Source organism: Chanodichthys erythropterus, chromosome 21 (assembly GCF_024489055.1).
Source record: "Chanodichthys erythropterus isolate Z2021 chromosome 21, ASM2448905v1, whole genome shotgun sequence".
NCBI classification, from domain to species: Eukaryota; Metazoa; Chordata; class Actinopteri; order Cypriniformes; family Xenocyprididae; genus Chanodichthys; species Chanodichthys erythropterus.
The window spans coordinates 33,940,392-33,957,867 of record NC_090241.1 but is presented as its reverse complement, the minus strand read 5'-3'; the positions used below and the strand labels follow the sequence as shown (position 1 = coordinate 33,957,867).

The window sequence follows — 17,476 nt, the reverse complement described above, 5'->3', positions numbered from 1 at the left end:
CTCCTCCATGAGAGACTCAAGGCCGGTGAGCCTCCCAGGTGATGCTCGTTATCACTTGCGTGCCTCGCGCAATTCCCTCACGGCTCTCGCCTGCCCTGGTCACCACACTCGCCAACTTGTTCATTCCATACCTAGAAGACTTAGATGTACTTAGTACTAGATGTAGTAGTTTTTGTTGTGGGGTGTACTCATTTTTGCATCACCCTAATTTGAGTAAAACTGAAAAATGTGTAATCTAAGTTATATTATTAATCTTACTTTTATGTTATAAGTTAAACAGATGTTATATTAAACTTAGTCTTGTCAACATTTTGGAAATTGTTTTTGTGTTCATTGTTTAAAAAGTTCCTTTTCAAAGGGGGTGTACTCATTTACGCTGAGCACTGTATATACAGATGTACAGTTATGTGCAAAATAGAAGTGTAGTATGTGCAAATGAAAAGTGGAATAAGTGTACAGCTGTAGATAATAAGTTAAAAGGATTTGTATTAAATTATAATCAATGAAGAGACCCTGTTGGGTTTTAACTGTCCATGAGTAAGATTGCCTGAGGGAGTTGACTATTGTATTGTATTAAACATTTTGGAGCAAATATATAAATGATTAGATTCATATATATTGAATTTCATATGTAAAATATTGAAATATAATTGTTTTGAGGTGCATTGTTTATGTAATTGACCACAAAGGAAATCATTGTGTGCCTGACCTTTGACCTTTGCCCTTCCACAGATTTATATCGACAAGAAAAGTCATTTTAATGTGGAGCGAAATACGCCCAAACAGCTGGTGGAGAAGGTGGCAGAAGACATTGCCAATCTGCTGAAAAGGAAACGTAAAGCTCTGGAGGTGAGCAGCACTAACAACCCCTCTCTCCCAGCAGGATGTTGAGCCGTTGATAATCGTGGTGTAAAACTCTTATCTGTTACATTAAGAAGGGGAATCGATCCACTGTCTCTTTCAATCAGAAAAAAATTGGATTTCTAAAAAAATATTATCAATGCCCACTGTTCTCTATTAGCCTGCTTAACTAAGCAGGTAATGAGTTTGTCTTCCTCCAATCTGCTCCCTCTTCAAATCCACAGGACATCGACACAGCCAAACATAAGACGCTCAAAGAGTTTGGGATGAATGGAGCATCGCATTTACACATTCCCGTAAAAAAACTACCATGTTATTTTGCACATATGCAACATGGTATTCTTTGAAGAACTGGAAGTGCTTTTTTGTTTTTTTGGTTTGAGTCTTTTAGAGGCTGATTGAAGCATGTGGAATATGGAGGCATATTGTGACAATTCCAGCTGAAAAATGAGTGTTTATTAAGCTTCAGAAATGAGTCATGTGTTTGGTAAGTCAAGAACTTTTGACTAAAAGTAGCATATGAACACTGCCTTAGGTCTTTCACTGGGAGACACTCAGAATTTCTTATCATAAATTGGAGTTCAAGCAAGATTAGCTGAGATTCTTGAATGTGTGTCATGCCATGCAGACACTCAGAAGACTCTAAATGACTGTTCCAAACCCTAGTGTGCTACCTCGCTCTCTACTTCCTACCTTCTAAGACATCTGAACTGCACAAATGCTACTTTTACTGTACAAAAGCTACTCAGTGCTTTAAAGCACATGAGTTTTACCACTGTAACACTCTGAAGTTGCATCTCTGCATCACCTTTTAAAAGCACCAACAATATTAAACATGCTATTTGACCTATTTCATCAATTCTGGCCCATCCCTACTAGCTACTTTTGGTGTACTTTTACAATGTTGCAATTCATTGAATTGGAATTCTGTTTAGGCCACACGCCATTTTGGATTCATTACAATGCATTCCATGATTGGCTTTTCTGTGAAAGATGCAAGTGATGCTGATTTAAAGGGGTGGATGATTTTGATTTCACTTTTTTAACTTTAGTTAGTGTACAATGTTGCTGATTGAGCATAAACAATGCCTGCAAAGTTACGATGCTCAAAGTTCAATGCAAAGGGAGATATTTTCTTTTAAAGAGTTCTCTGTTTAAGGAATACAACAAACGGCTGGTAGGGACTACAACAAGCTTCTTCCCGGGATGGTGACATCACTAACCCTAAAATGTACATAAACCCTGCCCCCGAGAACACGCAACAAAGGGGGTGTGGCCATGTTGGGCTGCTTTAGAGAAGAGGAAGAGTTGTTGTAGTAGAGTGTTGTTGTTAATTTATGCCAGACTGCTTCACAAACGAGGATCAATTCAACACAAAAGATGAACATGACGGCACATGCCAGTCGATGAGATGAATCAGCTCCACAGCAACTACATAAATTTATCCAGTAACCATTCAGAAACGTCCAGTTTCATTCTAAAAGTTGTAACTTCTTCCTGAGTCTCTCCATCAGTGTCGACTCCGCTTTGAACAAACGTAAGGCTGAACACCGTTACTGACAATCCTCATTTTGGCTGGGTGAGATTCTCCAGCATTGTTGTTTTTGAGCAACCGAAGTGTGAGCTGTTAAAGCTCCGCCCTCTTCTGGAAAGGGGGGCCGGGAGCAGCAGCTCATTTGTATTTAAAGGGACACACACAGGTGTTTTTGCTCACACCCAAACAGGGGCAAATTTGACAAGCTATAATAAATGATCTGTGGGGTATTTTGAGCTGAAACTTCACAGACACCTTCTGGGGACACCAGAGACTTATATTACATCTTGTAAAAGGGGTATTATTGGTCCCCTTTAAATTTGTGCTCAAATGAGACATCTGGTAAAGCAACGTAATGTTGCTGCGTACTGATGGCTGTTGCACATTTTGCTAGGCAGCTCACTAGGGTTTGGAACGGAGCCGATGTTTCAGTGCTCTGGTTTAGAGTTGGTTCGCCACAAAGCGGCAGAGCTCGAAGTGCTTCCGAGCAGATTTCTTGTCTGAACAGCTAAAGATAGGGCCCGCTGCTATTGGGGCCAGCAATATGCTGGCGACTAGACCGAACCATCACCCAAAGCCCAGCAGACTCCCGACAACTGAGAGAAAGAGAGAGAGCGAGAAAATGGGCCCAGAATGAGAACGGCCCTTCAGGCGTCAGGAAATGCGAGGAAATGAAGTTCTGAAATCATTGATTTCGAAATGAGCTGCAGACGGGAGACATCGAGAGGAAAGAGTGAGCAATGTAGGACGCAGGATGTAGAACAAGGTAAATCAAGAAAGGAATGAGGAGATGTTGTGTAATCTCATGATAAAGAGTTGGAGGGGATGAGTTTTGACATTGTTTAATAGAAGCACATAGATGGATCATATTAAATCTTGTATTGTGATTTATAGCTGTTTTCACAATAAATTAATAATCTTTTACACATGGAAAAATATTTAAAAACGTGCATAGAATTGATTATGCTTTGTAAATGAGGCACTGTGTAATGAAAGAAACATTTGTTGACAGATGAAGCAGTCAGCTGTATTGGATCTTACAGCAGCTGCATCAAAACCATAAGTAAAGGATTTCATAACGGTTTGTTTGTAAATGATGATTTTTCCACTTTTTTTTTTGTGCAAAAATATTAAAATATATATATATAAAAAAAATCCATGTCATGACCCCTTTAAAAAAATGTATAGAATTGACAGAATTTGAGAAAGCTATAGTGAACTGTAAGCCATAATTCAAAACCTTATCACCATGAAGTTAATTTTTGTTTTATATAGTATCGAAATTAGGTTCTACAGATTTTAGACAATATTCATTTTGCCGTTTCAAGTGCAGAAACTGGTCCACACCTGCATCGACCTGTTTATTCACACCTGCTTCTTTAGGTCACCACTAATGAGTGTGGAAGATAGACCCTGCGCCCCAATTCACATACTGCCTGTCCTAAATAATATGTGAGATTCACATTAGTGTGTCCCAAATCATAGTCTGTTCAAAATAGTTCACCAAAGCTTTCATTCCATTGAAAATCGAGCAGAACTAATGTCTATGTAAATTATTCGTAAAAGCATTTGTAAATTGTCTTTGAATTGGCACTGCAAATTTCTGTGTAAATCATTCATAAAATCATTTCTACTTAAACCACATTTAATCATGTGTACAACAAAGAGATTTCTGTGTAAATTGTTTGTAAACTAGTTCATAGTACATAGCAAATTTCCAGGTAAATTGTTTGCGAAATCTCACAAGCAGGAGAACCAGAAATTGATGCTTTGAATTATGTAAATAATGAATGTCTGAGAAAACTGTTCGTAAAATCATTCTTATATGGACTAGCGCATCGAAATATGTGCATAATCAGTAGTTCATGAAACCATGCTTTAGTAAATTGCTGCATTGATTTGATTACATGCATAACATATTTCTGTGTAACTGGTTTGCAAAAAAATTCATATTGAATTGGCTGAATTATTAATTCATTCATTTTCATTCACTTTATTTATAGAGCACTTTACAACTGCACCTGCAGACGAAAGTGCTGTACAATCAAGAAACACTTCATTAAACACACAACTTAAAACAACACACAAACAACAAAGACTAGCCCACCCTCTCAAATGCATGCATCCACATAATGAATTTGTGTACATTGTTCATAAAATCATTTATATGTAAACAGTTGCTTAGAATTATGTACATATTGAATTTCAGTGTAAAATGTGAATAGATAGCTACATTTAATTAACAAATTCCTGTGCAAATCGTTTGTAAACCATGCTTTCATAAATAGTTGCATTCATTTGTTTCATGAATGAGATCTCAGCTCTCCTTCTTTCCAACTTTTTTTTTTTTTGGTCTCTGTTGTTTTACTCTAGAGGATTGATGTGCATTTGGGTCGGCCATGTTGTCCTGAAACGTGTCATTTCCTGTCTGGTAGTTCAGCAGACGCATTTAGTAGCATTTTAATGATCTGAGACAGATTCCTCATGAAGGGCTGATGCTATTCTGATGTTGCGCTGCTCTTCTGGGACGGTCTGACTGCTTCTGCTCGTGTTTGTGTGTTTGTGTCCTGCCATGTATTTTTAGAAGCTCTTAAAAGTTTATTACTGTGACCGTGGTGGGTGTGAGTGACAGATGTCAAGGCCGAGCTTGGGAAGCTGTCATGTAAACTAACAGTGTTGCGGCCGTACGGATCACAGCTGAGCTGAGCTTTGTGTCTCTCGCTCTCTTTCTCTCTTTTATGGATTGCTTTTTGTGCTCCCCAAACCAGCTGATACTGCAGAACAGAACCTGCCAATCAAACTCCGAGCACATTGCATCACTTATGCTTTGTCACTTTACGGGCGAGTGCGGCAGTGATGTCATATTCTCCTCATGGGAGAAACTTCTGCAAAAATAACATCTTACAGACTAGTAAGCACAATTTCCAAAGGCTAGTGGTGTGTGTGCACACATATGATGTAGATTGTGTATGACTGACCCTGATTAGGACTGTTATGATGAACTGGATCGTATTGACTGGACGTTGCGCAGATGCAGCATGTGACCGAGTGAATCAGACTGTCTTACACCGCGAAATTCAGTATGACATCCTCAAAGCAGACACGCAAAGGAATCAGATTGGTTGTAGCGTGTCATAATGTACACACACACACACACACTTCATCATATCGCAATTTGTTTTTTTTTTTGGTACCCTGGTTTGCTCTCCTCTGCCCGCGTTTAATTGGCTGGGCCCCCAGATCTTCGTATGTCCTAAATTTAGTCCCGTGCTCTCTGCCGCCCCTAAAAATAAACACATAATTAATTACTCCTGCTGTTTCACTAATGAGAGGACGGTTTTGATCGGCCTCATCAGGCAGAAAATACTCAGTAGGGCAGCACAGCACTTTTGTGTTTCTGTAGGGGCACATTAATAGGGAGGGGTAACACTTTATATTAACTTTTGATAATTAAGCTAACAAACCTTACATTTTAGAAAATAAATAATCCAGTATGTATCAAAAACAAAATGTAATGGAGCAATATTAGGGAACTAATTATGGTTGCACTTTATTTATGTCTACTGTTGACATTCTATTAATTATACATAACTTTGCAACTGCATGTGAACTAACTCATTAATTTGCAACTACATGTTAAGTAACTCTCATTGGAGTATTGAGTATAGGGGCTGTTATGTTAAGGTTAAAGTGTACTATTGAAATAAAGCGTTACCCTATTTTATTATTAAAATATTGGTTTATAAAAGCATGAAACTGCTTCATAAAATTCCATATATAGTACAATTTAAATGTACTTGAGTTCTGTTGAGGTGCGGTCACATTAATGAAATTTCTGTGTAATATGTATGTTTGTGGTGTTTTGGACTTTCTGTCATAAGTACATTTTGTGACTCAAAAATGTATGTAAAGCACCTTGTTGAGGATTTAAATGGATAGTTGACTCAAAAATGAAAATTATCCCATGATTTACTCCCCCTCAAGCCATCCTAGGTGTATATTACTAACGTCTTTCAGGCGAACACATCCAGAGATTAAAAATGTCCTGGCTCTTACAAGCTTTATAATGGTAGTGAATGGGGGGCAAGATTTTGAAGCACCCCTAAAAATGTATCCATCCATCTATAAAGGCCTCCTGAAGTGAAGCGATGGGTTTTTATAAGAAAAATAACCATATTTATAACTTTATGAACTAAAATAACTAGCTTCCGCCAGACAACCATAAAAAAGAAATTATTTATATATATATAGCTAGTTATTTTAGTTCATAAAGTTATAAATATGGTTATTTTCCTTATAAAAACCCATCACCCAAAAACAGCAGCTTCACCACCACCACCACCACAGATACTGTATTATTCATCAGCACAGTTCAGTTTGTCATTTGTTCAGTTCACCTGACCATGTGTCATGCCATGACTCATGTGGTTTGCCCCTCAGAGTTCAGTCCAGAGCTGGCGGCCGGTCATGTGATTGACAAGTGATGATGAATAAAGGAAACGTGACCCAAAAGCTTTTGAGCTGTGTCACAAACATGGCACCCACAGGGACCTGGAGATTGCAATCCAGGCGACAAACAGTCAATTGGCCCCTTTGAGAACTTGTCAAGTTTAGCCGGCTGGTTTTATTGTGCTGGAAGCTCCATCTACTGTCTGCCACAACGCTTCAGCAAACCCTTGAAGACTTTGATAAGATCATTTCCATCATTTACAGTAAACGTAGTTAATCATTGCTATTGAAATAAGTTCTTGAGTTACAGGGTTGAGAGTTGAGAATTTTATTTTTCATGAATAATACAGGATTTTATGAGGCATAAATTGTCTCAAAATCAATTTATTTACAAAATATAATTCACGAATTCATTAAGTAATTTACTTTCACAAAAGAAGTTTTCCTAACTCACAACCTAAATCATATTGACAGAATATGATTTGCAAATACACAACCAAATTTGCATTCACAAAAAAGATCCACAAATGCAAAACACAATTCATAAATACACAAGCATGAATTGTATACACATGAATTGTAAATGTGGTTGTGCTTTTGCAAATTGTATTTTGTGAATATGAATTAGGTTATGAGTTTTAATATAACCTTTTAACTTTTGTTAATATATGTCTAAGTTTGTTTGGTTGTTACATTATACTTTAAGAAAATAAAAATATATCATTGACTTACATTATTAGAATGTGTGGAGTTATAAAATCTTACCGACAAAGATCTCATAAATGCTGTTGTTTTAAAACTATTCTTTTTCTGTTTCAAACACTGCTATTTCCTTTTGGCAGAGCTAATCTGTTTAATTGGTATTTTTGTCCTAAATGGTATAAAATTGTGCATAAGCTAATGGCAGCAAAATATTCAGTTCCTGTTGATCTGTGTTGCAGAAAGTCTCCAGGATACGGTGCAGTACTTGCTTAGTCAGGGGTAGGCGAGTATGACGATGACAGATGGAGGAGTTATATTGAGAGGAAGGCAGTTTTGGGGGCTGCTAATGTATGCAGAACAGTTGCACAACTTCACAACATAATCTACATGCACTCACGCACTTATTTCAATGCACTTTCCTCCATTTGTAGTTTTGCCGTAAACCTACTCCCTCACTGTACCGTTCCGAAATGTATCATTAGCCTGAAGTTTCTTCGTCCATTGGTACGGCGCTCGTGAATCGGTAACAAAAGAAGTGCAATTGTGCCCCCCCTCAGTCCTAGTGCCTCAGAAAAAGAAAAAACTAAGAAAAGCAATTTAGTTTTCAATTTCCTGCAGGCCCACGGTGAAGCGGTTATAGCGCTCCGGTCCCTTTGGTAAGGGAGAGGGAGGGCGCTAGAACTAGGCCGCAGTCTCCTTGCATGAAAATAGCACACATCAACATCAGCGCTCTAAAAAAATCACACAGAACCGCTCAAAACATTTGACTTGAATAGCTGTAATTTATCCGTGTGCATCCTGTTCAGATCATAGCAGTCATTAGAGAACAGTTCTGTGAATTACGACGTCCGCCTGCGACATCAAAGCAATACGTTCCTCTCAGATGTACCACAGGTTTGTCTCAATTTGTCTCAAAATCCCAAATGAGACTGCTTTAATATCTGAATGGTTTCTCCTAGACAGCAATGAGAGATTTCTGAGATTCCAGCTTCTCAAATGTTTCTCCTAGGGAAATAATCTAATATGTGTCTCCTCTAGAGTTTTATATTGATACAAAAATCAGCAATGCAAATATAAACAAACATTTGTCATTAAATTCTTCTAAATGAGCTGATTTAGCTCTCTACTCTTAGTGTTGTGTTGCTGGGTTAAAAATAACCCAAGTTGGGTTAAATATGGAAATACCCAGCGGTTGGGTTAAATGTTTGACCAACCTGCTGGGTAGTTTTATTGAACTCAACTATTGATTAAAAAATACTATATTGCTTGGTTAAAATGAACCCAAAATAGGTTGGAAATTAACATTTATTAATATGTTTAATAAATGAACATTAATGATTAAGTATAATAAATAATAATTAAATAATAAACGTTTATTAAATTGCTTATTTATAAATGTTCACCTTCTGATTATTACTGTTGCCTCTAGTAATTATGTGTCTGATTTTTAATTTCCAACCTATTTTGGGTTAATTTAAGCCAGCAATATAGTAATTTTCAGTCAGTAGTACTACTACCCAGCAGGTTGGTTAAACATTTAACCCAAATGCTGGGTCAAAACAACTAAATAGCTGGGTTTGTCCATATATAACTCAACTTGGGTTGTTTTTAACCCAGTGTACTGACTCATTTGTGTATATTTGTATGTTTCCAAAGAATTTTGAGATGAAGTCGATACTTAAAGTGATAGTCCATCCTCTCTGCTGGTAATTAGAGAGTTGATGGACCCCATTGACTTCCATATAGGAAAAAATAATATGGAAGTCAATGGGGTCCATCAACTGTTTGGTTACCAACATTCTTTAAAATACCTCCTTTTGTGTTCAGCAGAAGAAAGAAACTCATACAGGTTTGAGACCACTCGAGTAATGACACAATTTACATTTTTGGGTGAACTATCCCTTTAAATAACACAAAGTCTTTTGAACTTTAAAAGAGCAATACCATTTTCCTCTGTGTACATCTAGATCTTGTTCTCTGTTTATTGTGATTTGTATTTCTCTCCATCTCACTATTTCTCTCTCTGCTCGTCTTTTTCTCTAGCGTGCATCACACCACCCTCTAGCCTGTGTCATTCAGATCTATGAACATCCATTAGCAACCATCTGTTACCACCTGCAGCAAAAGCCATTACACCTCTTTCCTGCCCTCTCTCGGTGTCTCTCTCCCTATCTCTCTCTTACACACGCATACACGTGTGCACTTACAGCTGCTTATTGCCATGCTAAGCTTCACTCTCCTGCTCGGCTTATTAGACAGATGAACACCTTTATGATGTTGAAGCTCCAGGTCAGAACAACCACCGATTGACAAGTCGGTCCCATTCACCAATATCACAAACCTTGAGGCAAATCCGCTACAGACCTCTCAAACACGCCAAACTCACAGATGTCATCTGGTTCATCCTTTAAACTAGACACATAAGCTGGAACCGGTTTTACTTCTCAATTGCTTTTCACATTTAAGTCCAAAATAATAGGACTTAAAGGCACAATATGTAATTTTCACCACTGGAGGTCGCTTATTCGAAACAAAGGTATAGCTTTATGATGCCATGAATGAGATTGGAATCATAGAAGTTGTCGTCTTCACCTCTGCCGATGGAAAGCAATCGATCCTGACTCGGGTAGAAATCATGTTCATGGATGAGCAAATGCATTAAAGTTTTATTTTTGTCATGGTGGTATGAAGCAGGACGCACCGAGAGCCGTGGACCATGGGAGCGAATGCTAATGAGAGACACCTGCGATACACACCGGTCTCGAATGGAGCTTTTATTATGCTGCAGTCGGCTGCTTCCGCACTTTTTGTTGCATATGTGGGGTAATGCAGTGCTGTTTTACATGGTTATGATTATGCATTGTTAGCCACTTGACAAAATAGTGTCTCTGAGGCATGGTAAAAACATGGTACTTGTGGTAAATAAAGAAAACAATTCAACGGTAGCGTGGATATGACGTCACAGACAGGCGACAAAATTACACGGTCCATGTCCAGGTTAAAATTGCTGATTTCTCTGGATTTCTCTAGATGACACAAGTCAACAAAATATTTAACACTGTTCTAGTGGTTTTTGGATATTTTCATCAAAATATCTTACATATTGTGCCAAGTTGTTTTGATTTTTAAAAAAATCCCCCGAAATATTTTTCATGATGAAAATTAAACATGTAGGATGATGATAAATATTCATATTCTGCAGGAAAATGAGTATTTGCTCCCACAAATTCACATTATAGTAATGTTTTTGGATCTTTTACATTTGGGGATTTATTTATTTATTTTTGTTATATTTTCATAATTTAAAAAATTCTGTAATACAGTATTTTTATTATATAAAGAAACTTGTAATGATTTTTAAATGAGGTGTTTAAATACTTAATTTATTCATTTAAAGGCCGTAATGAGAACTGCATGAGAAATTCTTATTTTCGTACGCTCAAGGCTGAAAAAAATGAAGTTTTTGATGCTATTTTTGATGCTCAGTTTATGATGCTATTTTTGTCCGATTTTATTCCTGACTTCTAATATGAATTTCTAAACATGACGTTTTTCGAGATTTCTGTCTTTTCCCGTTGAATGGGAGGAGTTCTTGACTTGCTTTGTATACCTTTTTTACCAAGAAGACCACCGAGTGGACTGACTTGCTTTAAAGGGACTTTGAATGCGGTCAACAAAACTGGAACTACAGCTGGCTGTACAGCTATGAACATCTTAGAAAATCTGTCCACCAATCAGAGACAAGAATTCAAAAATCCCATAGTATAAATAGAGAATAACTGAAGAGAAGCCAGCAGAAATCTCGAGGGAGCAGCAAGTTTAGATCACCTATTAAAATCAGACTAGAACATGTCCTTTATTTAAACTAGATTAATGTCCAAAATCCAAAAATAGTCTGCCTGACCGACAAAAGAAATGTTATCTATTTAAAACAGCTGTAATATATAAAGCGTTCCTTGTTTTTATGCTCAGTCAGTGTTTCACTAACAAACTATTTGCATTTCTTCATACTGTACCACTAATTCGAGTAGGCTTTGTTTTCTCTCAAACATAATACACTTTCCTTTTTAACAGGAGTACTACCACGTCTGACACAATCCTTGATTGCATGGACTGTATGTGCGTCCGAGGAAACTGCGCTATCGATTTGTCGCCTTAATTGTTACGAGATGCTCTTGAGGAGACAGAAATGGCTCCTGTGTATAAGCAGTTGTTCGACTAGCATCTGTTCACCGTACTCCCGCATTTCCTGTGGAAGAGCGAGACAAGGGCATCGAGATGAATGGAAATTAGCACTCATAGCATTTTTCTGTAGAGGCACGTGAAATGTGTACGCAAAAGACGTTGTATGTGACGAGCAGGAAAACGTCTTGAGTGTGGCATGACAATTATAGATTATCTCCTAAAACAAGAACTGTATCAGAAGTACATAAACAATGTTTTTGCCATTCTTCCCCCCCCCCCGTTGTTGTCTGTGGATGCATTTAGAGTTGATTCACGAGTCTATTCAGCTTGTTGTTTTTCTCGGCTGCAGGCTACAATTGAAAGAGATCGCTTTGTGAAAAAGGGCTTTTGAAAATGTTCCCCTTTACAATCTAATATGAACAGCGGCTCTGTGCTGAATAGCAAGTAAAGAGTGCAGAGCTTGTGGGAATGCGAGAGAGAGACTTCCACAGAGAGGTATATAGACGTGTGCACGTGTGAGATTTGCATATCTATACAGTTGCATGCATGGGATAAGGTTATATAGACATGATGTCATATTTACTCAACATGAATTGGCCTTAACAAAAATTTTACTTCCATAACAATAATCTTATGGGAAACTATCTATCTATCTATCTATCTATCTATCTATCTATCTATCTATCTATCTATCTATCTATCTATCTATCTATCTATCTATCTATCTATCTATCTATCTATCTATCTATCTATCTATCTATCTATCTATCTATCTATCTATCTATCTATACATGTGATAGATAGATAGATTGATTGATTGATTGATTGATTGATTGATTGATTGATTGATTGATTGATTGATCGATTGATTGATTAGATAGATTCATTGTCGTTTTTGCTCCAATTTATTTTCACACATTGATCACACACAGTGCATAGGGTTTCATAATTACCGAGGTAACAAAACATAGTTTGCTAGGGGGGTACGGGGGCATGCTCCCCCGAGAAAATTTAGATTTCCCTGGTGTACACATATGCATTTTAAGACGTTTTAAGGCCAACAAATTGGATAACAATAACTTTAAAACCATGTCAACAAATACATACATGCACAGTTTTGAGGCAGCTTTAATCGCATGTTTGGTAATTTCATGACTTCATTTACAACAGAATAATGCCCATAGTTTGTTTTGCGCTTTAGTTAAGCTATAATAAAGTAATATGCAGTGCGCGCCGGCGCATTTGCGCGAGCAATTCTTGATTTTGCGCCTCCAGCACAATAGGCTATAGCCTAACGGCTGATTAGAGCTTTACTGACATAGCCTGACAACGCTCTCTGAAAAATGAACAGACAAATGCTGAATTAGAGACGGTAAAAGTGAGTGGGTCCAATATCATTAGTCTTAAAAAGTGGGTGGGTCTTGTCCCACTCACATACAATGGTTCCGACGCCCATGATAATAATAACAATAATAAACTTTATTTTATATAGCACCTTTAAAAGCAGCTTCTCAAGGTGCTTTATGCAAAAACAAACTAAAATAAATAAATAATCCTAACCAAAATAATAACATGAATAAACATGCAAATAGAAACTGCTATTAATACATTCCAATAAGACCATAAATGTGTATTAATTTTCACTTTAATTTGACAGACAGAACAAAGTTAGGAAAAAAATAGCAATTCAGAATGGCATACTAGCATCATACTACTTTAATTGTATACTATATTATGAATAGTATAGTAGTGTATTATTAGTTATTTCAGTTATGCCATAGTCTTGTATACTTGGTTATCTGTCTAAACATTGAAAATACACAATACAAAATATACTTGTTCACATGAACTGTGTGAAGAAAATGAATTTAATCAGAGTTTGAATCTGACTTGGTTCCAGTTATTTTTTTGTCTTCTTCTCCTCTGTTTTTGTCAATGAAAATGGTTTTCCATTTGAGCAAAAAAGACATATTCTCTTAGATCAGTACAAAGAATACAAGCTTTAAAGCTGGTAGACAGTCAGGTTATTTATTAAAATCAGAATCCAAAGACTGTGGTATCAAATTCTCCAACCTCTGCCCTGAAAATCACTTTGGACGAGGCTGCTGAAACTAACCCAGCATCAAGCAAAGAAACAAACAATTCAATCTGTTGATCTACAACGCACCATGTAAAACGCTCAAGCAGTTCAACTTGGCCAAAACATGCAGCATTTGCTTAGGCATATGCTATAGCACAAGCTTGTTGCTCTCTTAAGAAAATCAGACAAGTCTCCAGTGCAGACACGCAATTTGTGCCACTCAGCTAATCCTCCAGACTTCCCACACTCTGACCTTCAAGCCTGAAAAAGCAGTCTGTTTTCCGAAATCTGACAGCCAGGCTGACAGAACCAGAAAGGGGAAAGCAGAAGAGAGGGATAGACAATCTCACAGCGAGGAGGAGAGGGGAAGCGCTAATGATAATTCGGCAGAAGTCCCTGGAGCCTGAAGGCCGAGGAGAGGCAGCGTTCTCCCTCAGCAGACCCCATGGAAGCGAGCGAGCGGCCAGTCGGCAAGATAAGAAGAGGTGAAGCGTAGATTAGCCGTCCTTGCGGACAGAAACCCAGGCTAATGCTGCAGACTGACCTCAAGTCCCAAGTTATTTGCATAGCCACATACCGAGGCACAAGAGATAGGCCGGCTACAGAACGAGTCGAAAAGGTTAGCACTTAAACTAATTAGGTTCAATCTGTGGAGCCAGCGGACTGCTAATGAAGGAGAACTTAAAAGGATCCACTTAAAAAGACAATACAAGACTAAAATATGGAGTCTAATTCATTTTTGAACGATAATTTTTCAGCTCTAGTGCAAACCAATGAAGCAGTTTGACACTCTTTTTTTAAATAGGCAATGTGAATTTGTTAGCAACGCATTTGACTTTTTTTTTTAAATAAAATGTGTTCTGTCCTTTCTGGAATTGATTGGATGGAGAGATATAGGCAATCAATGATAAAAAAAAAAAAAAAAAAAAATATATATATATATATATATTTCCAGTGCTATGGCTGTGATTTCTGTCTTTCATGCAAGCACTTTCGTTTAGCTGCTCGAATGGAAATCAAAGACCTTGTTTGACTGTGACCGACCCCGTGGTGCTGCTGTTTGCTCATCAGACAGCTTTATATAGTGACATGAAAGTGTTCTCTATGTGTATGTGTGTGTGTGTGTTAGGCCAGACTCCTCCTGATCAAACCCTGTCTGAGAATGACTGCAGCCTGACCGTCTCCTCCTACTAGTCACTGAGAGCAAGGGAGAAGAAAGGAAGAATAAAGTGAGAGTGAAAGCTCAACTCTGTAGGAAGGACAACAGGTCAAACACACAAATGTATGTGCTCATGAATACATAATTAACACTGTCAATGCCCAGAAAGGTACTAGTGACATATTTAAAACAGTTCATATGACTACAGTGGTTCAACCTATATGTTATGAAGCAACGAGAATACTTTTTGTGCTCCAAAAAAAGCAAAATAACAACTTTATTCAACAATATCTAGTGATGGGCGAGTTCAAAACACTGCTTCATGAAGCTTTACGAATCTTTTGTTTCGAATCAGTGGTTCAGAGAGTATCAAACTGACAAAGTCATGTGATTTCAGTAAAGAGGCTTTGTTATGGCATAAGTGTTTAGAAATTTCAATGGTTCACCACTGGGGGGCGTGACTCTGGCAGTTTGATACACGTTCTGAACCACTGATTTGAAACAAAAGATTCGTAAAGCTTTGAAGCTTCATGAAGTGGTGTTTTGAAATCGCCCATAACAATTTTTTCTTTTGGAAAGAAGTCTCTTATGCTCACCAAGGCTGCATTTATTTGATAAAAAATACAATAAAATAGTATTATTGTAAAATATTAAAATAACTGTTCACTATTTGAATATACATATTTAAAATATAATGTATTCCTGTGATGCAAAGCTGAATTTTCAGCACGATTACTCCAGTCTTCAGTGTCGCATGATCCTTTTGAAATCTTTTTTTTTTTTTTGCTGCTCAAGAAACTTTTATTATTATTATTATTAGCAATGTTGAAAACAGTTGTGCTGCTTCATATTTTTGTGGAAACAGTCATATATATTTTTTAAGGATTTTTTGAAGAATAAAGAGCTAAATTTAATGCATCCTTACTGAATTTAATTTCTTTAAAAAAAAACTTTTGCTAATCTTACTTTTTTGCTTATCTTTCCAAATATCTAAATTTCATTGTGATGGCCTATACACCATCACCATCATAATTATTGTGACTTTTTAGTGCCCCCAAAAAACACAAACTGGCAATGCAAGCGTGGATGTCTCTTTATCATAGCTGATGCAAAGCAAAATAATGCTTCGCAAAAATAAAGTGAAGATGATGAACGAACGACAAGGAAGATCAAAAACTGAACACAGTACACAAGAGTACATACAAGCAAGAGCTGGTTGTTAGTCACCAGCAACACAGCAGCTCCAGACAAACAATGACACTCAAAACAGTCCTGTTAGTTACAGCTAACATTACAACAACAGCATATCTTGGTTCTGTGAAACAAAGCAAAACCACTTTTTCTCTTTTGTAATGTCTCTCAGTCATCTCTCTTTCTACAGTCTTTCTTCATATCTCCCTCTTGCTCTCCTCCCCCATCTTGAGTGAACACACCCCTTATTGCTGATTGGCTACAAATATGTTGTGGGGCTCGGTCCAACCCACTTTCAACAGCGTTTGAGAAATTTCTTACTGCACCTTTAAGAAAATCTGAGTGTTGTTTGCTCATGCAAAATGCGCCGCCACAATGCTAAGATGTTGTTGGCAGTTTTCGGGTGGTTGCTTACTTTCAAAAAGAGTTTTGGTCCCACTTTATATTAGGTAGCCTATGTGAGTACTATGTACTCACATTTAAAGTAATCATTTGATACAATGCACTTATTGTTTACATACATGTTTTTACATTGTACTTTAAAAATACCTGCATGTAATTACATCTGTTATTAATTTCTGTAATTACATTTATAATTACACTGTTGACCCATCCCTTACACCTTAATCCACCCTTAAACCTACCCATACCACCAACCCTATCCCTTACCTTACCCCTATTCACCTCAATAGTAGCAAAAGTATTTTGCAATACAATATGAACACAATAATTAAATTGTACTTATTTGTTTTATGCAAGTACATAATAGGTAAGGTCACCTAATATCAAGTGGGACCAGACTTTTAACCTCAAATCATTTGAGGTATCATTTAATAATTATTTCTTGTGTGAGGAATAATAATAGCGATGCATGCCTTAAAAAACACAAAATTAGCCTCTAGTCAAAGACGTTTGGTGCTTTGACTTAGTATCAGGCAGCGGCTTGTCTGAGATTATTGCAGAAGCTGCGTTTGATATGTTACACCAGCGCACCACGTTATTGCTCAGAGTCTGAGGCCGAGTCATTGTTTGATATTATAAATGATCATCTATTAGAGTGGATGATTGTTTATTGTGCCCTAATACCCCCATAAATAACAGAGTGCTCCATCAGTTTACAGAAGCAGTGAGTCTGCGTTCAGCCCGAAACTCAACCGATCACTCACAGCTTTACTGTCAGAGAGCGTTCCAAACGCCTGCCTGCCGCTTGACAGCTTGTCATTTTTTGACGGTATCTCACTGGGTGAAGACCTGACTGTCATATTGATTGGCAGATTGGATTTTTTTTTTTGCATGTGTATAGAACATAATTCAG

At 37.4% G+C, this 17,476-nt stretch overlaps 1 protein-coding gene across 2 annotated transcripts in view; it reads left to right on the top strand.

Moving 5' to 3' along the window:
• The window catches only part of cacna2d2a (calcium channel, voltage-dependent, alpha 2/delta subunit 2a), a 262,629-nt gene that overhangs the window by 67,495 nt on the left and 177,658 nt on the right, over positions 1 to 17,476 (top strand). For both annotated transcript variants that reach the window (XM_067372767.1, XM_067372766.1), the window contains exon 3: positions 733 to 849. In XM_067372767.1, the coding sequence (XP_067228868.1) occupies positions 733 to 849 (117 nt within the window). The remainder of the gene's footprint in view (positions 1 to 732; positions 850 to 17,476) is intronic.